This window comes from Ammodytes marinus, assembly GCF_949987685.1.
Source record: "Ammodytes marinus genome assembly, chromosome: 18".
NCBI lineage: Eukaryota > Metazoa > Chordata > Actinopteri > Uranoscopiformes > Ammodytidae > Ammodytes > Ammodytes marinus.
This window is the reverse complement of record NC_137222.1, coordinates 21,951,823-21,979,216: the sequence shown is the minus strand read 5'-3', so window position 1 is coordinate 21,979,216 and position 27,394 is coordinate 21,951,823. Positions and strand designations below refer to the sequence as shown.

The window sequence follows — 27,394 nt, the reverse complement described above, 5'->3', positions numbered from 1 at the left end:
GTGAGGACATACTGCATTCCCTAGCCCCCTAACCCTTACCATCAAAACTAAATGTCTTACCCCCAACCCTCACACTAACCCTAAAATAAACCTTATTCATACCTGAACCTTAAAACCTAGTGATAATCCTCAAACAGCCATTTAAAGGGCTGTTCCGAAGTGAGCATCGGCCAACATGTCCTCGCTTACCAAACATTTCTCACTTCTTAGTTCTAAAAAAGTTTATTTTCATTTTTATATGAACGCATTGTGCTAATGAAATGCCCTAGATATTTGCCATAGCACAACCTAAAAGCCTGTGTGTGTGTGTGTGTGTGTGTGTGTGTGTGTGTGTGCGTGTGTGTGTGTGTGTGTGTGTGTGTGTGTGTGTGTGTGTGTGTGTGTGTGTGTGTGTGTGTGTGTGTGTGTGTGTGTGTGTGTGTGTGTGTGCGTGTGCGTGGTGTGCGTGTGCGTGTGTTTGTGTGTGTGTCTGTAGCAGGCGTATGGACACACTCACCATCCGTCAGACTCTGGACAACCTGAGGCTGGACCTGAGTGTGGACGATGAAGACGAGGATGGAGAGCAGCAGCAGCCCCAGCCGCCGCCGGCCCCAGAGAAAGTAGCCATATCACCCACCGTCACCAAAGTCTAACTGCCACCCGGGCCCCATCACACAGCATTAACACATGCCAAGTCCTATCACTGACAGGGCACTTAGGGGGCTGTTGACATGTGGCATTTTTTTTTTTTTTTTTTAGAACCTGTTGCTACCACCTTTATTTATTTTACAGTGACGAGACGGGCTAGTTGCACAAGACGTCTGTCGGGATCAAAACACACACAGCTTCTCAGGAAAGTACAGTATTGGCTGGAGGAATTCCATATTCACTCATCAAGGGGGAGAGAAAGAAATGATGCTCAATTCCGATATCGGAGAGAGAAAAAAGTGTGTTGTTGGTTTTTTGGTGTCTTCACCAGAAAAGAGAAGAAAAACTAAGGTTTTGCGAGAAAAAAGAAAAGAAAGAAAAAAAGCTTCATGTGACCAAATTCAAAAGTCCACCAGGAACATTTCCTTTGAACACCAGTATTGGCTCTATTTTTCTACAAATTCAAATGTTTCTTTCTCACGGATGGAATGTATTTTTCTCCGAGAAATTTTGGAAAGAAATATGTATTTTTTTTCCTTATTATAAAAAAAAAATATTCATAATTCTCCTTGAAATATCCTCTCCTTTTACTCCACGTACACAGTACACAGGCATATGCATTTTATATATACACGCACATACACTTGTGTTGTGTATCACTGGACTATTAAATCTCCATATAGTGTATGCTGAATTATGAGCCTTCTTGTAGAACTCCTATGCACTGGCATGTACTGGAGTTATAGCAATTGAACTGTGTTTCTACAGTCATCTACATTATTAGTATGAAAAAGTTCTTTCCAGGAAATGTCTTAAGAAATAGTTATTTATCTCCCTCTACTGGTGACCAGCATAAATGACAACAATAAGCCTTTCAAATGCTGTGGAGAGTAGGGGCTCCTGGTGGACTCAGCCTCACTGTCAGTCAAGTCAAATGCCTCTCGACATCTTCATCCTTTCTCCCTTTACATTACATAGTAGTTAAACAGGATCATGGCCTACTTGTTTGCCAAAGGTAACATATGTACAGAAGATTTTGACACCCAAAAAACCTACAATAGTGACTTAATAAGGGTTTGATCAAAGTGCCTTGTATTCTCTCTTGTAGTTGCTACAGCAGCCAGCTGGAGTATGTTCAAATGAGCTTTAAACAGCCAGAAGTACATTGTGAAGTGTGATTTTTATACACCATGCAGTTGCACACAAGTCCAATACCTTTAAGTTTGAAGGGACAGATTTCACTTTGATGACATATGGAAGAGGACTTCCATTGTGACTCTCTTCTTGTATTTTTTAAGAAAAGAAAGAAGCTTTGGTTCCTTAGACAAACTTTAGTTTTTTACTTGATGGAGCTTTGCGGACGGTTCTTTCAAGAGGAGGGGTTTTATATATTCCAGGTGAGAAGCTGTTTAGTTTATCATGTGTAACACATTCCATCTGCAGTATTGGAACACAGCCCACAGAGTACAGGGTAAAGACACACACACAGAATGGTATGAGTGCGCAGACGGGATCTTTGAATGCGATTGTAGATGTTTTTGATTCACACACAGAAACGATTAAGAGATTATTTATATTGAACACCTTTTTGTGTTTACGTTGTTTTATGATTTGTAAGATTATTGAATTTTCTTCTTTTTTTTTTGCAATTGCTTGCGGGGTGAAAAAGTAATTAGAGTAATAAGAGAGTAGAATGTTTTTAGAGCTCAGTTTCAGGTATTTTAGAGGGGTAGGTTGCTGCTGTTCCACACAGAAAAGAAAAGTCAATACCCACATTGTGTTATTATGCATCTATGATCATTGTACTTTACCCAAATTCCTTCAAATCAGACAAAAGTTAAAAAGGAATGTTTACATTCAAATACGTATTTTGAAATGTCTTCCTTGTCAGAAGTAAATACAGTTTGTATCCAAGATGGGTGTTGATGTGGTGTGGAAAGAGGGCACAAAAAAGAAGCTACATTTAACAGATTAATGAAACACTTTGTATGCTGCGTGGTTTTCTGTACCGTCTGTAAATATTGTGTATGCTTTTATTTTGGAGGGGGGGGGGGGGGGAAACAACGTATCGCACAGACAGAAACAAAATGGCTGGGTTGTGAAATTGAAAATCATCACTAGAAAAATTCACTGGTTTCATTCTCAAATATTGACTATGGCCAAAAAGGTAATCAATGCTCCTCCAACTGATTTAGTGGGTATATTTACCTCGGCCATGTTATGGCAGTCCTCTGCACATGAAGCTAATATTGAGATACAGTTTTGGATTCTCTGTTATGTTTACATTTGTTGGGGTTTATTTTATTTGCCTTGTTTTGGAAATAGGAGCATACATCTCAAGTTTTGTCGATGAAAGAGTTTCGTAATTCAGCTGTAGGGAATACATCACGTTGTTTTTTGGTTTATATTTTCTCATAACAAAAAAAAAATGTATTCTATCCACAGATATGTAAAAAGACATAGAATACACTGACTTATTTTTGTAACTACACTTCACATTCTACTGGTTCGGCTGCTCTTGGGTATTTATTTGTTGTTTTTCATGTCCTCTCTTTTGGTGAGAAGTTTCATAATACAGAATGCAAATAAATTCTTCTCCACTGTGAATTATGGGTGTCATTCCTGTGTTTATTTGTAAGAAAGAAAAAACTAATGTTTTCATGGTTCTTCATTTTGCCTATGGGTTTATTTTGGATATGTATGCTTAAAATGAAGATGGAAAACCATCACATAAAATGGCTTCTTTATTGTAAGGAGACATGTTGTACCATTTAGATAAATGATCAATACATATCTAGGTTAGAAGTAAGATAAATGTAACACAACAAGGCATTATTTGTAGTCATCCAATACAGAAGAAACGGTTAAGTGTGGTGCTTTCAATTTAGGGAAACTCCAAAATAGTAAATTTTTTATATATTCTAATTCAATATTAGTTATAAGGAAACTGTAAGTACTCCTAAAGTAAGCATTATTTAAGACAAATGGCATGATAAATTAAAAATTAAGTTGCTACACTACATGGTAAATAAATAAAAAACACATCAGGGCAAAGCAGTAACTTGAAGGGCAAGTTCACGTAAAAAAACACACCTTCTTATATTTTTAATGTATTATTCAGCCATGCAGATTGTTTGTAATGATGTTATTTGTACTAGCCAATTTAAATCAAAACATGGGGAACTGGCCCTTTAAGGTGGAATGTAGAATCATCAGAGAATCATTCAGTGGAATCAGAATGCTGCATCATAATGCTTTGATGATGTCACAGTGCACCTGTTTGGAACTTGAAAGGACACAACTGGTGTCATTAACAGAGTTAACATATTACAGTTAGTGTTGTTAAAATAAATAGCCAGGTTTTATCCCAGTGTACATCCAAGACAAATCATCAGTAAAGTACAGTTGTCTCTTCAGGATAGGACAATGGACAAAAACAGATCTCGATGGCCCTTAAGGGGTAAACCCCCTGGGACATTATCTGTTGAAGTGGAGAATGAACAGGGAATCAAACAGAGACAGCAGGATTTTGCCTTCAACATCCAAGATGACATGATTCAGATTGTTCAGACGTTTTCAGACAAGGAAGAGTTTGATGAGGACATTCAGAAGCGGTCGTCTGCCTCCATCACAGAAGACTGCTACACCCCCTGCAATGAGGTAAGATTAGTGGTACACCGGTTTACTAATACATAATAACAGTAAGAAATGCAAACGCAGATGATATTCTGTTTTAAATGACTGGAATTTAGTTTAACTCATCCCCACCTCATTGTATATAAACAAGAACGCATTAGGGATTTGTAAAAAAAAGACACAGTATGCCTACATTTCTTCAGTTCTGCAAAAATTAAATATACATCACGTATTTTTAACTACAACAAATTCATAATCAGTTGATCTACCGTATCTAGTTTAGCTTTCCCCATCAAAGTTATGTCATATTCGTGAGGTAAAAGCACAAAAGCATTTTGAAAGGTTTGAAACATGTGACATCAAATGAACTTTGAATGTTTAAAGAGTTGATTTAATATTGTACTGAAATAAATGACAAACCAAAGGAGCCTTGAAGGTCATAAAAGTTCTGACTGGTGTCACCCTCATGCATTTGATCATTGGTCATGGTACCCATTTATTATTAAGTGCATTTCAAGGATTATGGGCTGTTTATGATTTGTATATCAAAATAAACATAATTTGTGGATGAACGTCCTACATTAACCTTTTCACAAATTGTTCAACTGTACAATTAAAATACTGCAGACAGAAAACAAACTAATAATTGTGATGTGTTTCACAGACGGAGGAATCTGAACAATCTGAGCGATCTAAGAAACCTAATAAGTTGGAGAAATCTAAGAGATCGGAGAAAGCTGCTCGATCGGAGCGACCAAAGAAGGACGAGCGATTCAGAAGATCTTTGGAGGCTGAGAGATCTGCTGATCTTCAAGAAGCCCTCGAGGAGGAGAGAAAGGCCACAGCAGCTCTTCAAGAAGTCCTGAAGGAGGAGAGAAGAGCCAGAGAGGATCTTGAAAAGGCCTTGGAGAAGGAAACGTCTTCTAAAGCTCAAACCAAAAGAGCTCTGAAGCAGGAGCAAAGAGAATATGACTCTCTTGCACAGTCTCTGAAGAAGGAGCGAGCTAAAAACGATAGTCTTCTTGATGAACTCGAGGATATGGACTCAAAAGTGTCTGATCTCGAGAAGTCATTGAAAGAGCAGCAGCGGAGGAAATTAAAGCTGAAAAACACAATCGCTCAAATGACAGCTGTTGTTGAAGAGGACAAGAAGGTGATTGAGAAGCTCACCAATGATCTGGAGACGTGTAATCAGCAGAGAAAGGAAACAGCAGAGCGTGAAACAATGCACTTTGCTGATATCAAGGCGCTAAAGGAGCGCCTCACTGAGCAGCGGGAGGATGGTCTGAAAAAAGACAATAAAATTCAAGCCCTGCACTTACAACACCTACACAATATTCAACACTTAAACAATATTCAAAGAGATATTGAAGCCAAGGACAACATTGTGTCCTCGCTGCAGGAGAAGGTGAACCAGTGGGCCTCACAACTCAAAGAGGAACAAACTAAGAACAGTAAACTCCAGAGAGATTATGAGGCTGCTGTCTCCCAGCAGCAGAAGGGTTCAGAAGAACTCCATCATCAGACTCAGCTAAACCAACAACTGGTTTCTGAGAACAAAAGGCTGCAAAGTGAAGTTGTGGCTACGCTTAAGGAGTGGCAACTCAATCAGAAACAGCATGAGAAGGACGGAGAAGCTCGCAGCAAACTGGAAGAGGCCATTAACAAGGAGAAGGAGTGTCTCTCCAGAGCATATCAAAAGATAGGGATGCAAGCGAAAGAGATCTCTGAGAAGACTCTAGATTTGGGAAAGAGCCTGACCGCTGAAAAATGCCTCAGGTCTTCCCTCAAAAGAGAGAAGAAGAAGTTTGACCAGATTGTTTCACAGAAGCAGGCAGCACTAGATCCTTTATCAAACTTCAGAGACCAGCTGAGAGAAGCAAATGCGTCCTCAGAGCGTCTGAAGGACGACGTGCAGATGTTACAGAAGGAGAACACAGATATGAAGGATAAACTCCAGTCTGCAGAGAGAGAACATGACAGAATAATGTCTAAACACAGTTCTCTCTCTGAGCGCCACCAAGAGATGATGTCACAGAAAGATGACATCATCTTTGAGAATAAATTCAACATGGCTAAGCTCCAGCGAATGGTAGATGAGCTCAAAGCAGGACAGCCAGAAAGCAGCCAGACGACACAGGCAGAGCTGGGAGATGCCCCGATACAGGAGAAGACTAGAAGCTCCGAGCTGCAGCAGACAGCTGATCAAATCGCCTCTGCTCTTGAAAAGGAAAAGACCAAGTGTGAGAAGCACCGAGTCGCCCTGGAGCAATCTTTGACCAAGCAGATGGAAACACTGGAGGAGAGGCAGAAACTGTCCGTGGCTCTCCGAAAGGCTGAGGACGACTACTCCAGGCTTCAGCATCAACAGCTGGCACAGACAAACCTCAGAAGTGACACCGAGTTCAGACTCAAACAGCAGGAATCGGCCATGGACGAGAGCAGCAAGGCTCTGCGCCACCTGCAAAGAGAATACACTGATCTAGGGAAGAGGCACAGTGACATTAGCAGTGACTATCGTGAGCTGCTCAGATCTCACAGTGCCCTCAAGACCAGGTACCAGAGAATCAGCTACGCTGGAGGCCACGCCCAACCAGAATTTAGTCCACCTCGGTTCATAGCAACTTGTACCTGAAGGTTATACACTTTCAGGGTGATGGGATAATAATAATACTAACTAGAAAATCCCGCAGAGATTTTAAAAGTACCCGTCGGCCCTGCTCGAACGCTTCTACGAACCACTGCTGCGTGCTTTCCAAACTCAAGTCCCAAGTTTTGGCCAATAGAAGGTTGCAGTCGTGGCAAATCAGCAGCAAAGGCCCACTAATGCGAAGACGTTTTGGTCAACAGCGGCCATGTTTTTAGAGCTATCTCGCTAAAGCTTTAAACACGTGTGTATGTCGGTCCCCTAAGGCTGTGTACAAAATTTGGTGATGATAGGTTGGAAATTCATGAAGAAGATGTCACTTGACTGTATTTCCTGTCATGCAAATTAGGGAAGGAAAACAACTGCCATTTACAACTACGGCCCCTCCAACCACCACAAACATTCAGCAGTCATACACATTCACACAAGGCAAGTCGGGTGAAGTGTCTTGCCCAAGGACACAACAACCATGACACAGGTGGCAGGGCGGGAATCGAACCGCCAATCCTTAAATCGTTGGCCGAACCGCTCTACCACCTGAACCACAGTCGCCCTGAAATCAGATACTTTAAATATTCATTCTACAGTAAATCAGCTTTACAGACAACGTGGGGTCAGTGGGACACTAAAAGAGTGATAGACTCCATCAGATGATTTGCTAACACTTTACCACACGGGTCGGGTAGGCTACATTCATTACATTTTAGTTTATGCTTAGTTAATGCTATCAACCGTTAGTTAAAAGGTAAAGGGATATTTCAGTATTTCTGAAGTGGGATATGTTACGTTATGGAGATGGTGATCAGTGCAGTCTCTAAAAGGAGTTTAGGGGAGATGTTGCTGTAGCAGAAGTCAGCATTGTACTGTTGCAGTCAGACAGGGCCAGAAGAACACTTTTTTTTTCTCCACATATAAATGCTAACCCGTAACCTATTTATTTGTGTAATTGTACGCTAAACTGAGATTTTTTTCCACCGCTCTAGTTTGCCATTAGACAGCTGTATTTTAGTGTTCTCGGCACACCTCAGTTTGTGTAGCAATTTCTACATCCAGCTAATATGTGTTGCAATCTACTTACATGCAATGCAGTGTATAATACACAACTACAGCTGGACAAGTAGGACAAAGTCATTGTTTAAAATCATACAGTTGTGAACACAGCTAAATGCTGCCCCCATCTGTCAATGATTCACAACTACAGGTAACGCTGAATAAACAACCTCTACACTAAAGAGATAACAGAAAGTAAGCAGCTTTTGTAATTTCATGTAAAAAATATTTTCTCGGTCTCTTTAATAATCCACAGTAGCTCTGAGTCGAGCAGCTGATTGGTGGAGTGATACAAAAAGCAACTGCTGTCTGGCAGCAGAAACCTAAATCTGTTGAAACAATTCTCAGTTTAGCATGCAGTTGAATGGATATTTAGGTTTTAGGTTAGCATTTATATACAGCATGCTAAACAGTTATTAACAGTTAGTTCATGCTTATAACTAAGCATTAGCTAATTAAGCAGAGCTATTGCAATACACTATACAGTACTTAGTTAACTAATGCTTAGTTATAGCATTAACTAAGCCGTTATTAACGGTTAGACAAAATAATAATAATTAATAAGCATTAACTATGCACCCACTAACTGTTAATAGCATTATCTAAAGGTTAATTAATGTAGCCTACCCTTATGGTTAAGTGTTACCAAATCACCTGATGGAGGCCATTACTCTTTTAGTGTCCCATTGACCTCACCCTCTGACTGTAAAGCTGATAACTGTAAAATGAATGTCAAAAGTATCTGTTTAACATTTAAGGAAACCTTTTTGTAAAGCGTTACCGATTATTCCGATCGGATAGTGAGTCAACTTTACTCATTTAAACTGCTGTTTCAAACATGGACAAGATAATAAACATTTAAATAAAATGATTTTGTGGTGTGATTTTTTTCTCTCAAAAGTTCAGGAGTTTATTATTCTCATTTCCTGCTTAAAGGCCTACTTCACCGGTTTGAATATGAAGGTGTATTGAATTCTGAGATCCTATGTAGTATAAATGTGCAAAAAAAAAAAAAAATCGGTTCATCCTAGCCTGAGAAAAGGCAGAAAGAGTGTTTTTTTTAACCCTATATTTCTCTTTCTCGTGACATCACAGAAAGAGAAATATAGGGTTAAAAAAAACATACTTTGTAAATATTGCTGTGATGTCACAGTAAAAGACATCACAGTAATATTTACAAAGTAAGTTTTTTTTTAAGCCTATATTTCTCTTTCTGTGATGTCACGAGAAAGAGAAATATAGGGTTAAAAAAAACACTCTTTCTGTCTTTTCTCAGGCTAGGATGAACCGATTTCAATTTTTTTCGCACATTTATACTACATAGGATCTCAGAGTTCAATACACCTTCATATTCAAACCGGTGAAGTAGGCCTTTAAGAAAGTTTCTTATAAGTTGTAATAATGATTATTTTGGTAGTTGGGACAGTAGAGCAACACTGCTTTGGTTGGGGTAAGAATGAATACTACCACGACTTAGCTCAATTCTCAGCAATTCTTTTTTTTATCACTTTACCATGCTCTTTTTCTTTTACGGGACATATTTCTCTGTAATATAATGAATGCATTTAAATGCAGTGAGAGGAACGAAGCAGAAGAACTCTGTTGTCCAGCTTTCTTTTTTTCCACAGACTAGGCTGAAATAGGCTATAGACTATACACAGTGCATGGGCAACCGAGGGCAGCCCCATTTCCAAATGTTTTCAAATACACTCAATACACACTGTGCATGGACGTGAACATGACATGATCAGTTAACCTCAGATTACCTCCCAGATGAATTTATTCAATGATTAGGCTATTAAAGCTGGGGTATATGTTTTCTGATTGGTCAAAGTTAACACTTTGACCAATCAGAGCCTTACTATCTGCATCTAATTAAAAACAGACAGAGCAATCTTTTCTGGGGAGAAAAAAAGAAAGAGTCAGGATAAAATAAACACAGAGATTTATTTGCAGCTCTGACATTAGAAACATTAAACGCATCACAGGTCATTTCATTCTACTTTTGTCAAACATGCTGACGGTGCAACAGACCCAACAAACACACACAGGCATCGCTACACGCAGTTCAAAGAAAAACATGTACAAACCGCAGGCATCAAAGAGAATTCACACACAGAGGACTTTCCAAAAATAAAAGATCTTAGGAGGTACTCGATTGATTAGTTGTCTTGATATATCGGGCACGGGAGCAACGTCATCTTGACTTCTGATTTTTCTTTTTGTCCTTTCCTTTTGAAATCTATAATCAATAATGCATTTAAAATATTCAGTAGCTCACACACTTTACAGAGTATCGGACCGTAGAGTTAATAACAGGCACAGAATGACTCTCAGAAACAGTGTAAAACTTTTCAAGTGAATTTGAAAAAAGGGACCCAAAACCATTGAAGACGTATGAAAGAGATGCTTCAAGAAAAACATGATTCAAGGCAGTGAAAATAAATAATGGCATGAGTGCAAATGTGGCAAAACTCAGTACTGAATGCCAAAATGTGTCAGAGGATAACAAAAAATAGTCTTAAAATGTAATCAAGTTTGATAATGAGCAACATAAGTAGAACGTTTTGGATAAAAGCTGACAAATGCGTTTAAAAGATTGTCACAAGTGAAAGGCATTTTCAAGATGCTAACGTTGAGAATGGTTGTACGCCTGGAGGTGAGGCAAACTGAAAAGTCTCAGACACTTAAGGACCAACATTAACTTGGCGTTAGTTGATGCTTTAATTAATGAGTTAATTGGATACATTTAGATTATTTCATTAGAGTTGATGGGTAGATCTTCATGATTCAGTTGTTAATTCCTCATTACAAACTAAATTAAATTAAATAATTTATTGAAATAAAGCACTGAAACTCACTTCTTCTTTTTTTTACCCAAATGAGTTGCCGCTCATCTAAGACAATAAGGCTGTGTCACATTGACAAGTACAACCAGTTACATTTTCCCTAGTCATGATTTACATTTAAATAAACCTTTACCAAAAAACATGGAACATGGAACATTCTTAAATACTGAGAAAAAGTTACACTCCAAACCGGTGCAAACTTTAATGACTTGAATGAAAATCAAAGTTTATATAGTAACAGTGGATTGTGTAATGTGAAAGTGACACTCAAACAAGCCCACAATTATGCAGCACGACACATCACTTTTTAGCCTCCTTTAGCTCATCAATTTGGTTTTAAAGAACCCCCATTCCAGCATTAACAAGTTAGTTTTATTATCCAAAAAATAAAAAACTCAGATACGTAAACTCCATGTCGAGCATTACACAGTGGACGGACACAATTAGCAACTAGCTAGTGGCTATATATCTTTTTCAGGAATTGGTGGAGACCCAAACGGAGGCCAAATATTTCAATACAAGAAATACCACCACAATACTGAATTATAACTTGGTTCATTGTAAAAGGACCTACTTCATGAATGGAAGTTGGAGTGAAAAGAAACAAGTTATAGTAGCCTGTAAGTTATTATTACATGGCTAAAATAATAATGATAATTCAGAAAATACAGAATTTTCTTTCGGAACATTATCGCAGTTATGCTGCTAAAGAAATGGGAGAGAACGTTCCCATGTGAGCCTTCTCCTTCTGTCTTTATGATAAGGGCATTGACAGCGATGAGTGTTCACTATGGCACGGAGATGAGTTTTTGGCAGACAACTCTGGTTGATTTTAACCCAAAAAAACAACAACAATAAAAAATAATTTACACCAGAATGAGGTTAAAGTTTGTCCAAAACAAACCTTTGTTTGTGTAGTTTTCCTTTTTTTATTTGGCGCACTGGCAAAAAGACAGCTCACAAGAAGGTGAAGCCCAAGTATGATGCTTTTTTTCTACTGGACGATATTAAAAATATTCCAAAAAATAGTAATGTAATCAAATATTTAAATTAAGTTATCTTTTTTTTTTAATGGCCAAACATAGGGCCAAACATACAGTTTACTGATAATGTATGTAGCTATACTGAGTCTGCAATCACTGCCAACTGCTTAGGCATCCACTGGTTTCAGTTCACGCAGAAAACTGGATAGTATGTAGCTCTAGCCAGCAAAAAGATCATTTCCCTTGTTTCAATTGCAACTCAACTTGGGTCAACATTTCTCATGAAGTAAGGCAGATCGAGGCGTTACTTGAAATATAGGGAAATGTGTTGAGTGGCACTCAAAACAAATGAGATCATTATGGACTTGAAGGTTTTTGACATTTAATTCAGCATCATCTTTATTTTTCATATAAACCTACTGTATGTCTAAATGTTTTTTTTTTAACTTTAATTTCAACTGTGCCCAAGCATAGCAGCATGGTCAAAAACATGTAGCTTTCTAAACTGAACTCAGTGGAATTAAGTTTCAATATAACGGCATTTCATTGGGTCTTCTGCACAGTAACTTTTAAACTGGTTGACATATGATATAGCGTCAAGCAACAAAATTTGAAAAAGAAAGTAACCAAGTGTTAACCCAAAAAGGTCTGGTTCAAAGCAATGATAAAACAGTTCATGAACAGCTTCTGCTGTACCTTTTCAGTCATTTACATTAGTGTACTGTCTAAATGTTAGAGCCACATTCTTGTTGATACATTTCTTATTTTGGGGATATTTTCTGGACAAGTGAAAATGCAGTTGAGATAATTTTCTCTTGATGGGTGTGAAATAAAATTAAAAAGAGGAAGAAAGGAAATGGGTGTGTGAGATAGGAAGAATATAACAAAAACATGACAACAGAAATAATAATATATGCTTTACATTTATTTTAATATAAATAGTTGGTCACTTTATATTTAACAACATTGGTCTTGTGTGTGTGTGTGTGTGTGTGTGTGTGTGTGTGGGGGGCCTTCAAGCGACATTTCACTCTGTCTGATTGTCTGTGATAAAGAGATGAGAGGTCAACATTGACCATCAGCTGCCCTGAAATATATCACCTAACTGACATTTAGAGTTGTGTTACCATCCTTCGAGGTCCAGTTTCATGATAATTATATTGATATAGCCTAATTATTCCACTCAAGTAAATTTTATCAATAGTTTTTTTATTTGCTTATGCCAATGTTTGTTCTTTCTGTAAATTGCCATCATCTATTTGGTCTATGTATTACACTTATTACATTTTCTGCAATTGTTAGTAAGTTATGATGACATAACATCCCAAGAGCAGCTGATATTTTGAGCTGACCTATCCCAAACTCCCACAGAGATAAACGTTGGTTCCGCCACAGTGGAATAACGCTTTGAAAGCCAAGGCAGTAGAGATCACTGTCCTGGTCTAGGACACTCTTATTAATGATAACAATGTGTGTTTTTTTCTCAATTTTTTCTCCACATGTCATGCTGTACCCATATTGGTCCTACTATATGAATTGTATGAACTGTCTGCAAATCTGCAATCAGACACGTCACCATCATGGAGTTCTTATGGAGAGTTAACTGTACACAACAGCAACGCATCACCAAACCGAGGGCTAGCTAAAGCTAAGTGTCTATTGAGCTGTTCTTTCTTCAAAGTGAATAGTCCTATGTAAGGCTTGGAAGTGGAAACGGTAGGCTACTTAACAATAATGACGATAAAGTATCCAAAGTGTCCAGTACAATGCTATCTCTAATCAAATTATATGGCGTTCATGTATGAAAGGACAACAGAAAGCACAGCGGGGAAGCAATAGAGCATGCTAAAGTGTTGGTATCAAAAGTTAGAAAGATGGATTTACAGAGAAATTACTGGCACAGAGAGCAACAACTGAATAGCCATAATGACCTCTCACATGAAGAGGTGGCGTGGAAAATACATGTTTTTCTATATTTGATTTGTTTCCATACGAAAGCTACTGAAACATTGCTAACTGTCTTTACTCCTCAGCCGCAGCCGTATTCAATATCAGCATGTAGCTTGTTGACACCGCTAACACTGTAAAGAATTGATACCATACGTTAGATAGTTTGTTACTTGCTAGCTAACAATGTGTTGTGGTTGCTGAGCCTATACAAAGGTGATAGCCTACCCCGTTCTGCTCAGTGAGTGTTTCATTTAAGCCATAACTTTCATACCATAATAGAAAATAATTATCATGAACTGGATAAACTACTTTGAACAGTTTTTGTTATAAACTAAGGTAGCCCACTTCACAAAGGCTATATACCCTCCTCTGTTTTGTGTCAATGATATCTTTATGGGGTGTATTTTTATGTATTACTAATACAGAGTTTTAGTTAGGCCTAATATGTGTCTGTATAGCTCATTGTTGGTATTATTGGACACCAAAATGTTAGCAATATAAGCTAAAACCCAGACATTAAAATCAACAACCGATCAATTTGAATCCAGAACAGACAGGACAGTGTGTGTGTGTGTGTGTGTAGAAACACAATGAGTTGTGAACAGCTCTCACTCAGGTGTCAAAGACCTCCGTTAGACAACTTGACCAAACACATGGTGCATTTTTAAGTCAAATCAGTGTGCCAGACAAAACTGTTTGAAACACAGAAAAAATGACCATATGTGGCTAATATAGGTACAGCTTCAAAAACAGTGTGAAACGGGGTGGGGTGGGGAGGAGGGGACATAATTTAAATTGGTCACACAGTTGCACACAGCCTGGTTTAGGAGGGAAAGTTTCAGGGGAACACCATGACTTCATTCACACAGACAAACACACAGGCCGGATGTTTAACTTTGTGTGGCCCAGACTAGGCTGTCATCCAGGGACAGTCTAAACAGGAAGCAAAATCATTCCCCAGTTTCAAAGTGATGGACAGATCAGAATTAAAAGAGTTAAAATGACAGTCTCTGACATCTGTTTTTTTTGCCTGTTCAGATCCATTTAAAATCATTCAACCCGCTGGCGAGCAGATAAACTGGGAGCGTGCAGAAGAGCTTAATTCCCAGGCGGCATGTTCTAACGAGGCACATTACGTGTCTGACAGTGATCAAACTGTTCACCCCCTCCTGCTTTAATTTCCTCCTAAAACATACAGTAGCTCAAGGCTGAGGCTGTGTCACCCCAAAAAACCACTAGAGGGCGACATTTCATGTAGAAAGTTTGGGATGAAAATAAATTAAAAAAGGAGGGAAAGAAAAAAGGTGCAGGAAAAGGGTTAAAGGTCACCTATTATGCAAAATGCACTCCTTGATGTATTTAAAACATTAATATGGATCCCTGGTGTGTCAAGAGTCTCCAAAAGTATGTTTCTCTTTCTCCACCGCCACCTTTCTGAAAACCTGTGTTCAAAAACCCCAGTTAGATTTCTCTTCTCTTATGAGGTCATAAAGGGTAGGAGCCACAACACCCACTCCCCCTATATAAACCTGGCAGTTAGATTCAGGGCCAATCAGAGAAGACTGGACTTTTTGGAAGGCGGGGCTTAAAAGAGACAGGCTCTCAACTTGAGCGTTTCAGAGAGAGGCTGAAAAGAGGGAATTAGCAATGGCACTTTTAGAAATATAAAGGTTGTTTTTTTGGACACCACAAACTGTTCTTAGTACAAACCCAAATTACAATTTTAAAACCAGAAAAATGAGCCTAATATGTTACCTTTAAAAGGTTTGTTTGAGAGAGGAGAGAGAGAGCGAACAGAAACATGCAATCAAAAGGTGACGGAGGAATAGAAAGTAAAAAGGAAGGAGGGAACGTAGGGGGAGTAGAAAGGACGGACGAGAGAGTAGCGCTGACGTTTTGCTTGTTTTCCTGAATGGCCTGTCCGTCTAACATGCACACTTCTTCTCATTGGCCGTGGCCTCGCTCAGCTTGGTGGCTGCGTTGCCATTGGCTGACTCTGTGGGCGGTTTGTCCACACACTGCTCCATCCTCTTCATGACCAGGTCCAGCAGAGTGATCACCGCCTTGTCCACCTCTGCTCCCGTCGCCGCACTCGTCTCAAAGTAGGGGATCCTGACGTAAACAAGGAGATGGATTTATTTTAGTGCTGTCAGTTTAACGCGTTATTAACGGCATTAACGCAAACCCATTTTAATGGCGTTCATTTTTTTTATGCCGAGTTTAACTTTCTTTTTGGCCTAGCAAACTTTGTAGTTTTTTCACATGCTGTTGCAACAACTACGGTAGTATTGTTAGAAAAACTAAAAACACCACAAACTATACCTGTAGCTCGCAGTTAAGTTACTGTTAATTCAAACTGAACATTTCCTACAGCGTAACTTCACAATAAAACCATTAAACTGGCAAAACGTCAAGTTAATTTTGACTTTTATTTTGAAGCAGAAACCGGAACCTAGCGCTACCTAGCCCCGCTGCGCAGCGCTTCAGTCACTGGTAGCGTCTGCTGTGTGTGATCAAACAGACGATCTCTAATTTGACCAGAGTTTGAAAAAGCTATGTTTTTGCCTACAGTGTCTTGCCTTAAATGTCTGTAGTACTTAAAGATTGCTGTCCACTCAGGACTAAATCAGGACTAATTTCCAAATAGGTATAAAAACATATGAACAAAGTAGGCTATTGGGGAGAAACTACCTTGACAATCTATACTCCCCATCATTTTAGCAGCTCCAAACAGTTTGTCCCCACAACACCAAACACCATACACTTCACATGTATGTAACGAGTAGATACTGTCCCTACATCCCTGAACTTATGAAGTTCTCCAGAGTTTAAAACAGAGTTTCAACTTCCTTGAACATATTTGTGTTGCCAGGCAACATCAGACTGGAGTTCTTGGCCGGTTGGAATGACACCAGGAAGTGATTTTTACCTGGTCTAACAGGAAGTCATTTGTGTAGAGAATTGTTAAGACATGTGTGTGTGGCGACAGCAGTCACGCTCTGTCTGTCTGTTATGTTGTCTTAGCCTATCCTTTAGGAAATGCCTGTTCTGGACTGTGTGTGATGCGTAACACTTCACAAATAATCTATCACATCAAAGATAATGATAATGGGGCGCCCTTAGCTCAGTTGGTAGGGCGTCACCCCCCCCCCCCCCCCCCCCCCGGGCCGGGCCCAGCAGCAGACCCGGGTTCGATTCCGGCCCGCGGTCGTTCTCTGCATGTCACTCCCCTCTCTGCCCCATTTCACCTCTGTCTCTCTCTGCACTGTCAATAAAGCATAAAAATGCCAAAGAATATCTTTAAAAAATATTGATAAATGTAATTGTTGAAATTGATTTTTGAATTTTTGTTTAGAGTTGAAGGCTTGTAGGCAGTTGTAATATAACCAGAAAGCAGTCGAACAAAAAATGAACCATCTCATGTAGAGTAGGCCTATGAGATCAATTCCACAGGTTTATTTAATGTACAGGTCAGATTTACAGATCTTGTCTATAGTCGAATGATCGTTTTTTTTTTACTGCTCATTGATCAATATTCTCATTTGCGAAACTGCCATGCTGATTCATGCATGCACACTAAAGGCCCTCTACACATGACCAGTGGTCAATCCACTTTGCGATGGCTGTCCCCTTGTTTTCCTATGGAGAGGGCAGCAGCTACCCTTGGTGTGGGGCACCGCTTGATATTCATACCACATGATTTATCTGGAGAACCCAGGCAATTCCATGTAAATCCAACATTCAGCATCCTCATATAGACGGAATGGACTAATCCTTGTTTCATACCCACATTTTGTGACAATTCAATCTCACAGTCGAATCGGGCTCTTTCGATATAATCGTCGAATAGTCTACTATTCAGCGCAACCTTTAAATATAATATAAAACATACAGTAAAAGGTATGTTGTCTTATGTAATAAACTCCTTTGTCCTACTTTGATAAGATCAATGTGTATGACAAGTGACTAGGACTGCAGGTTAATAGTCTAAAATGATTGGCTAAAAAGGGTGGATGTGACACGTTATAGTCATAAGCGCAACAAGTAGTAAGGGAAGTAGCAGCTGGCATGCACACTGTCTCTGGGTTTAAAAAAACTGAATTGTTATGTGTTCTTGTGCATTCTTGATTGGGTATAAAGGGGTAAACCTGCGTATCACTCAGAAAACCCCACTGGCCTCTTCTATCCAATATTATTAATATTATGAAGTTATCCATTCCCCAAATTAAAATACATGGACCAGTGTAACAGTGTAGATGATAAAACAAACCCACCCATATTTATCAGCGAGCTCCTTGGCCTGTTTCTCCTGAACCTCCCGCTGGTCTGCCAGGTCAGCCTTGTTCCCTACCAACACGATATCTGGACTCTCACAGTAGGCATTGGCCTGTAGCTGGCCTGCAGATGACAACAAATAAACAACCACAGCACAAACCAATTAAGAGCAGCTGAATGTGTGACAGGTATGGCGAGAATTTGAATAAAGAAAAAAAAAGACTGCACCAAGAGTTTTGCTTACTGCCGGAGTTTTATTTTTATTTTATGCTCCCTTCATAAGACCTGCATCTAGTATTACATTTTTTCTGTGCAAATATAATGGAGGCTTTAATGGCGTGTGTAAATTTCTTTTTACGATTATTGGCACTGTAGAGTACTACTTTAGAAGGGTAAATCAGAAGGAGCTAGAAATGCTAAAAGAATTAAGATTGCTAAGCACATGACGAGAATGCCATGTTAAGAACATACTCATCCAGTTTCGGACGTTGAGGAAGCTCTGCTGGCTGGTGAGGTCAAACATGAGCAGGAACCCCATGGCGTCTCTGAAGAACGCTGTGGTCAGGCTGCGGAACCTGGAACACACACACACACACACACACACACACACACACACACACACACACACACACACACACACACACACACACACACACACACACACACACACACACACACACACACACACACACACACACACACACACACACACACACACACACACACACACACACACACACACACACACACACACACACACACACACACACACACACACACACACACACACACACCAAGAGAAACAATGACATGAGCAAATAAGCAAAGAGCCCTCCATCGGTCAAAAACTTCAGTGATTAATATGTTTCAGTAGAACTCCTGGCTATGTTTAATATTGAAAGCATTTCCACACGCACAATGCGAATAGAACATAAAGGAAATGGACTATACAGCTGGGTAGCCTTAAGAAAACTGCTCATCAGTGGGACTTATCAGGAATACAATGTCTCAATTTGCCAGGGAGCATTCAGATTGGACTCTGGAGCAATGGAACATTTTATGTTGTCTGATGAGACCAGATTGACCCTGTTCCAGAGTGATGGTGCATCAGGGTAAAAAGAGAGGTGTATTAAGTGATGCTCCCATCATGCCTAGTGCCTACTGTACAAGCCTGTGTGGTAGTGTACAGAAGGATCTAGGGTCTAGGTTCAGCAACCTGACCAAAAAAAAGCTTTTCAAAATGTACTACTGCAAATCTGTGACATAATAAAAGCTATAGTAGATCTAACGAAATATTTGAGTGTGTGACTTTTTTTTTTGGGGGGGGGGGGGGGCAAGGCAGTGTATAATTAAAGAGCGAATACTGGACTATCATCAGACACAAAGAGGACGTCAAGTCAACGATGACGTTTTGCTGCATGTGTATATGCTGTTTGCTAACATGTTCACCATTTTAATTTAGAAGCTGTCAGTGTTGTGTTTACAGCTTGTTCCCACTCACAGGGGTGTGACACCGGCAAATGAACATAGGTAAACATTACTGATACATCATGGGCAAATATTTATCCTGCAAACAATCAGGATAGAGCAACAGATAGCAGAGGTGTTCCCACGGCTAGGAGTCTGACCAAGTGGTCACACACACACACACAGAGGTGGGATAATGAGCGCCATTAAAAGGATCATAACAGGATCAGTTTATGCAAATAGGCTTTGGGTTTCTGTTACACTGAGCCCAAAAAATAAGTTAATATTATATAGCAAAACACTGAGTCATCCTGTGGTGAGTCACCGGGCCCTTCAGAAAACACATTCAGCAGATCGAGGCCATTCCCTAATTTAAGACCACACACAAGATTGACACATGATGTACACAAGCAAGGAGGCACACACACACACACACACACACTTCAGTGTGATTACACATGCTACATATCAGCAATGGGCTGTATCACTTCGCATCCTTTTCTCAAAACTAATTTGAAGTTTTGAGATAAATCCAACAGGTCAAGATGTGCGACAGTAAAAGCACCAACATAACGTGCTCATTTCAATGGAGAAATATAAGGAGCATTACTGCCTGTAACCCAAATGCTTTTTCCCACGAAGATGTCGAATTAGCATAGAGAAATGTGTGCAAACAAAATGTGACACACAGATATTATTGTTAAGTGATAGAAAAGCAAAGAGCCCAGCCCCCCCCCCCATTAGCCTGCCAGCCCACCTCTCCTGTCCAGCCGTGTCCCAGAGCTGAAGGTGAACCTTGAAGGTCTTCCCTGCTGTCGTCCCGTTGGGGTTGGCCGCTGTGTACATCTGAGGAGGAGACAAAAAAAAAAGAACACAGCTAGTTCAGTTTGCATCCATCACTTACAACAAACATGCTAAGAATACTGAACTCTTTCAGCGTCTGCAAGAACATTTCGTGTAACTTTTATCGCCGTTTCATTTGTTTGCTGGTTTAATGGGTTGTCTGAAAAGATCACTGGAGTCCAGTTACAAAGACCTCAGTTCTCTCTGGAAGAAGTGTGTTGTCCAGAAAGTGGAAAAGATATCAGCTTAACCGCACCATGCACTATTCAGTCAATTTTTTAGTTATTCAGCCGTCATGCCGGCGCTAATATGTGCCTGAACGGAAAGCCAATTATTATGCTAATTCATTTACTACATTTCAGCTATCAGGCTACCAAGCACAAACCACTGATCTGTGCACTTGTTGATGCTGATGTTTGATTGCTCTTATGTGTATGTATTGTGGATGGTATATAGACTGTACAAAATGAATTGCCCCTTTGGGATGAATAAAGTATTCTGATTCTCGTGATGACATTGTATGAAAGGATGAGTGGATACATTTCCTCTTTACACTCGACACCACTAAGCATATACTATACTATTCACCATCGCATAGGAATCAACACCTAATATCTAGTTACATGACAGTAGGGCCTGTTTATGATCCAATTTGAATAAACTGTGTGGACAAAACATTAGGAAGTATCAGTGTATCAGTGTAAAGCAATATAACTCAGAAAGACCATTAAGTTCAAGCAACACATATGCTGTATATTGTATATCCATTTCAGGAAATTGGACATTGTAACTGTCATAAAGTGAGGAATGATTTCCGTTCTAGCAATTAGTTTTTAACTAATATAATTTGTGCAAAATGTTAATTGCATTGTTGAAGAAATAAATTGACAGGAAATGTGTTGATCCCATTTCAGAGGGAGCTATAGACTTTTATTAGTAGTCCTTTTATTGATTATTATAAGTCGTCAACATTCTTTTCACCCAATTCAACATGTGTAATCGGCGGCATCCAGTCCGAGCACGACATTTTCACATGTTTTCAGAAATAGTCGAGCTAGTTTGGGCGAGGGGCGGCCACAGGGTGTGTGTGTGTGTGTGTGTGTGTGTGTGTGTGTGTGTGTGTGTGTGTGTGTGTGTGTGTGTGTGTGTGTGTGTGTGTGTGTGTGTGTGTGTGTGTGTGTGTGTGTGTATGTGTGTGTGTGTGTAGCATGCACTCTCTCCATTATAATGACAGCCTACATAATGATAACACAGCCTACTTAATGTCATCCCCGCTCAGTGTGTTCATGTCTACCCATGGTTAATTAAAAAAACACCCCTGTGCTTTTTGTCCAGTTAAGATTTTTAAAGTCAAACCAGTAAATTTGACCGGTGTCAGCTAACTCAGTTTATGGGACTTTCACACTTGTCCTAAAGTAATACAAGGGGCGATTGAGTGGCTCAGGTACCCCTGTATTGTGACTAAACAATTAAGCTTTTTATTCTTCATCAGAGGGGCATTTGAGTGTGTATGTGAACTAATTCAGTCTAAACTAATATTGACACCAACATTCGGGCGCTGTTACCATGCACACATGGAAGAGGTGCCCTTTTTTCATGTTTTGCTCCTGCCCCCGTAAGGGTCTGTGCATGCCACTGCCAGCTGGCTCAATAGTATATTATTACATAGAGCCAGCTGGTGTTATATTGTAGCAGATTGGATTCAACAGGCTGAAAAGCCTATGCACACACTGATCTGAGCTCTGTTTGTGTTGACAAGGCTTTATGTGACTGAGAAGTAAAGCAGTGGGAGTCGACAGAGCAGTGTGCAGATTATAGTCTTGTTTCCACTGTCCTTCACGCTGGGTAGCTAAGGTTAACTAGCCAGCTTGTGTGTGACAGTCCATAGCTGTACTAATAGCCTCTTTCAACACATATAACACTGACAGCTTTGGAGACTCTGCAGGGCACCTATTATTGTTGCTCAACTATTTTGAGTGTCAAGTCACTGTGTTTGGCACCCTGCATTTTGCCATAGGCCTAATGCCCTGCATGCATGTGCACATTCCTGGTAGACAGCTTTGTATGGTAAATGGTATCAGGCAGATAGTTGGAGAGATAATGTGCAACAGTTGTGAGAATTTGGAAGTTCCTGGGTTCCCAGTTGGACATTTAAACTAGAACTACCATGTTGTTATCAACTGGTACTGTCGACTGTAGAGTTTCCTACTTTGAAACCTCGCCAACCCAGAGTTCAACACTCAACACAACTGCTCCGCACTTGAACACACATTGAACCCTTTTGGTAATCTAACATTTGAGCTATTTTGCATTATTTTTGTCACATTAAATCACATGTACACTTGTATTGTATTGGCACTGCTCATTTTCTATGTTGCTATATTTCTTAACACAAAATACAACATAAAGTGTTATTATCAACTGGTACCGCTAAGAAGTAATTGCTAAATCATTCAACAACCATGACATGCTTTCTTGTAATTCCCCCTCGCACTACTGACACGCAGTCAAAGCAAATGTGACGTCACTCCCAACCACTAATGACTTCCAATGTAAAAGGAAGACAGAATAAGCCTTCATATCACACTAAAGGATCTGTTACTGACACGGAACTTCCAGGATCTTGTTTCCTTCTCCTCTCACCAGTTCCCTGAAGCAACTCCAACACAGCGTGTGTGTGTGTGCGTGTGTGTGTGTGTGTGTGTGTGTGTGTGTGTGTGTGTGTGTGTGTGTGTGTGTGTGTGTGTGTGTGTGTGTGTGTGTGTTTTTTAAGCACAGTGCTATCGGGGTGAATATGTCAGCAGCTCTGACTCACAGGCTAACAGCGATGTGGACAGTGATCCGTGACTCCTGTGATGATGAACTGTTGCGTGTGTGTGTGTGTGTGTGTGTGTGTGTGTGTGTGTGTGTGTGTGTCTAGGAGGTTTCAGGCGTCATTCACACCTCTGTCTCTCCCAGATGAGCCACTCTCGTCACTTTCTCTGAGGCTCTTTTAAGGCTGCGTTCACACCGTTAAAGCCCCGTCACATCACTCAGAACGTACTCTAGGGTGTGTTGTTCCTGGGTGATGAATCACTTTGAAGTCAGGTGGCAAATAATAGCCCTTCTGATAGTGAGAGTCTGCACAGTGATACATGTGGTGCCGTTTGACAATTTTATGAAGGTTTTGTTTTGTGAATTTGTGCACAAATTCCACAACTCTACATATTTTTTTGTTGCATTTAAAAGATCACCTTTTGTGCAAAATGCACTTGTTTATGTTATTTCTCCATTGATATCTGTGTGACCAGTCAGATTTATCTCCCCTTATGACTTTGTAAGAGGATAAACCGCGCCCACTCATTACCAACCTATCTTAGCACTACTTAGATCCCCTGAATCTAATCGGCAGTTAAATTCAGGGCCAATCAGAGATGACTGGGCTTTTTGGAGAGCGGAGCTTAAAGAGACGGGCTCTAAAACGGAGCGTTTCATACAGAGGCTGAAAAGAGGTGATTCAGCAATGGTACTGTGAGAAATATAAAGGGTTTTAGGGGACACTAGACCATGAAAACAGTTTCTAGTAGAAACCCAAATTACAATTTTGAACCTTAAACATTAGTATATGTGACCTTTAATGTAACCCAACTATCCTAATTAGGTAACAACATTATACAAGTGTCCCAGTAAATAATCTCTCCAATATTCCTAATGTGTTTTCAGCATCAGACAAAACTCAAGCCTATCCAAAAATGAAAAAGAAATCTTTTAAAAAGATGTTTGTGATATTTTTTAAGTTAAGTTAAACATACTTCTCAAATCCACCTGTTGGCATTTCCTAAGTAATTTTTTTAAATCTGTTTTCCAAGCTACTAGTCTGAACAGGACAGAAATTGGATGGCATGGTTGTCACAATAACAACCCAAATGTATTTTCAGACAGAACAAGTTGCTTTAGTTGGTATTCTACTGAACTGCTGTTATGACAAAGTGCTTTACAGACAGAAAAAATAAAATCAAACATTTTAGCATTTCAATTAAATTAAACCAGGGGGACAAAAGCACATCAAAAATGGCATAAACTAAATTTCAAAAAAATACGCGTTCAAATAAAACGGAAAAACTAAAAATAATGGAAGTGGGGGAAAAAACTAAATTGTATTGCAATAATAAAAGGCCTATACAATGTATAAAAGAGGAAGTGAAGTGATTCTACAAGAGTTATATCCTCAGGAAGGGAGTTCAGTAGCAGCCAAACTGCAGAGCCATGTCATCTGTTTGGCCCTGAGCTGGGACTTAGCAGGGCTTCAGATGCAGAAGGCTGTGTTTGTTTGCTCACACTGGGCTCACATCGTTCTGAAGCAGTCACAGATCCCATGGGGGCCGGTGGTAAGGGGAGCAGCAATTCAGAGGAAATAAATAGGAGCCAGCCCATTGGGGGCTTAAAACATAATCAATAACGTCTTAAAAAGCACTAGTAGCCGGTGAAGTGAGGACAGAACAGGGCCGATATGATTTTGTCAATAAGCTGCGTTTAACACCAACTAAAGGCATGACATCCTTATTAGGCTAAATACTATCAACTGCAATAACCAAGACATAGGTAGAGAAGTCACTTTAATTAAGCATATTTAGTTAGTAGTTCTGTTTTACTTTACACAAGTAAAAAAAAAAAGTCATGACAACTGTGAACTATTCAATATATTTTGTGCCACAAAGCAGGTAATGAGGACATTGAAACTGCTATTTCCACCAACATTAGTAGCATGATGTAGAACAAACTTTGCACATGGGAAGATTAACTTTTACAATAAAGGACCAAGAAGTAATATGGAGCAGAATGTATACTCCTGACAGACTCCTGACAGACTCCTGTCCATCTGTGATGAAAAAAGAAAACAGTGAATCGACTCACTTTGCTAACGTTGGCTACATACCTTAGCCACAAAAAGATACTGCTAAATGTAAATCACTATGCTCTGTAAAGCCCAGCAAAGAACATACAGATAGCAGGCATTCAACGTAGCTTATACGAACCAGTCCAAAAAAAAGTCGTGTCAGGGAGTCATATGACTATTCTCTACAAATCGCATTTATCTTTAAAGAAGCTGGTCACACATTTAGCTTTTGGGTCCTCAAAGACCCCAAGGAGGGGCCACTGACATCACTGAAGTACAGCTGTGATCACACCTGTGTCTGCCTCTGTTTGACTCCTGAAATAAGGAGAGGCACCTATTTGCAGACGCATGGGGAAAGTGGAGCTCCACCGGAAGTGGATTTCATTGGTCAGAATTGTAACCTACTCTGAATTTGTTTTCTTCTTTTTGTTTTACTGCCGGAGTTCACCTAGCGGTGAATAATAATACACGGTTTCCACCGGTTATGGTGCTAGTACACAGTAAAATGCGTCCGTTTGTTAAGGGTCCCAAGTGGCCAGGACGGTGTTAAAAAGTAGATGTTGAGGTAGAAGATGAATGAAGCAACGAAGCTTTGTGTACATCTTCTGAAATCCGTCTGTTTAATTCACAATCAGTGCAATCTCTGCTATCAACAAATGCACGTTGTTCAAGCAGCTGATCAAAGATAAACAAACCTTGCGATGTCCAGAATAATACTCGTGATAACCATCAAACTAAATCGTACACATTCACTGAGTGAAGATTGTGAAAGTATGACACACATTTCTCACCAACAATGTTATCAAAAACCCAATTAATAACTTGTAAATCTTTTAAAAACCTGAATTAAAAACTGTAGCAATGGCGGCCACAGCTTGGATTTCATTTTCGCCGGGAGAAACTGAGAGTGTACTGAATGTACACAGACAAATGATCGATTAAACGTAACATCATCAGGAAATTATAAAAATGGAGATTTCTATGGAGTGATTTTGCTTTAAACTGTACAGGGTCGCGTTGTTGCAGTGACACTCTTTCTTCAGTCGGAGCTGCAGCGTAAAGTGAAAACAAACTGAATGAAATGAGTTTGGGGCGTGGCCCCATCTTGCTTCCGGTGTAGTGGAGGTCCGTTTTCTCCATGGGTCTGCAAATAGGTACTCTTGGAAATAAGGGGTGTGATCTGGACACACACACACACACACACACACACACACACACACACACACACACACACACACACACACACACACACACACACACACACACACACACACACACACACACACACACACACACACACACACACACACACACACACACACACACACACACACACACACACACACACACACACACACACACACACACACACAGACAGACAGACAGACAGACACAGACACACAGAGACAGACAGAGGAGATGGGGAACAATAATCAATCCTATGATTCATCCGGAGCTATGGGATTAAAGCAGCATTGTCAGTGTTTTCGTAAGTGTGAAGGCAGGATAGCACCGTGATGTCCAAAGTGCTGAGCAAACCTCGCCCACGCTCCGATACAGATAACTGCATCTTACACTTGCCTGTCTGGGTGTGTCTATCCTGATGAGATCTCTGGAACATGAGGAAATACTTCCACTGCCAGTTTAAAGTGGTACTTTCCCCCAAAATCGATTTATAGGAGAATAAAACCCTCTACATACTTAAAAGGACTGATCTCATTTACAATGAACTCTATTGCTGTCAAGTTACGTCCATCAAAGCCTCTTCGACATTGCTTTTATTTGCAGAGAGTGAGTTGAGAGGACCGATGCTAGCCTGGTGAGATCAGCCTGATCTTTCTTGAGCTTCACATTCGTTTCCTGCAGATCATTCTGGACTTTCTCAAATCTCTGTGGGGAGGAGTCCGGGACAATCTGGACCGTGTTCTGACCTTAACGTGTGTCACTTTTAGTTTGGAAGGCAGCTTCTGATTGGTTCATGTAGTCGTAAGTCTAGCCTTGTGAGACCAGCCGTATCCCACAAGCTTATTCCTCGTTCCATGTTGACGTCAACAACTACATGAACCAATCATGGGCTGCCTTCTCCTAACGGATGGAATGTGGGAAGGGTCAAGTCTGACTGGAGTATACATTGATGACTACATGAACCAATCAGGGGCTGCCTTCCACTAAATGACGGAGCTGGGCTGCT

The 27,394-nt window shown here is 40.0% G+C and overlaps 2 protein-coding genes across 7 annotated transcripts in view; one reads left to right on the top strand and one right to left on the bottom strand.

Moving 5' to 3' along the window:
* The window catches only part of LOC307265216 (uncharacterized protein), a 56,389-nt gene extending 53,155 nt beyond the window's left edge, over positions 1-3,234 (top strand). For all 5 annotated transcript variants that reach the window (XM_080046846.1, XM_080046845.1, XM_080046847.1 and 2 more), the window contains one exon: positions 476-3,234. In XM_080046846.1, coding sequence (XP_079902972.1) covers positions 476-632 — 157 coding nt within the window. In that variant the 3' untranslated portion in view covers positions 633-3,234. The remainder of the gene's footprint in view (positions 1-475) is intronic.
* Positions 3,235-12,696: 9,462 nt separating this feature from the next.
* The window catches only part of rab27b (RAB27B, member RAS oncogene family), a 58,418-nt gene continuing 43,720 nt past the window's right edge, over positions 12,697-27,394 (bottom strand). For both annotated transcript variants that reach the window (XM_080046724.1, XM_080046723.1), the window contains exons 3-6: positions 20,242-20,330; positions 18,489-18,592; positions 18,017-18,140; positions 12,697-15,854 (exon numbers count right to left, since the gene is read on the bottom strand). In XM_080046724.1, coding sequence (XP_079902850.1) covers positions 15,668-15,854; positions 18,017-18,140; positions 18,489-18,592; positions 20,242-20,330 — 504 coding nt within the window. In that variant the 3' untranslated portion in view covers positions 12,697-15,667. The remainder of the gene's footprint in view (positions 15,855-18,016; positions 18,141-18,488; positions 18,593-20,241; positions 20,331-27,394) is intronic.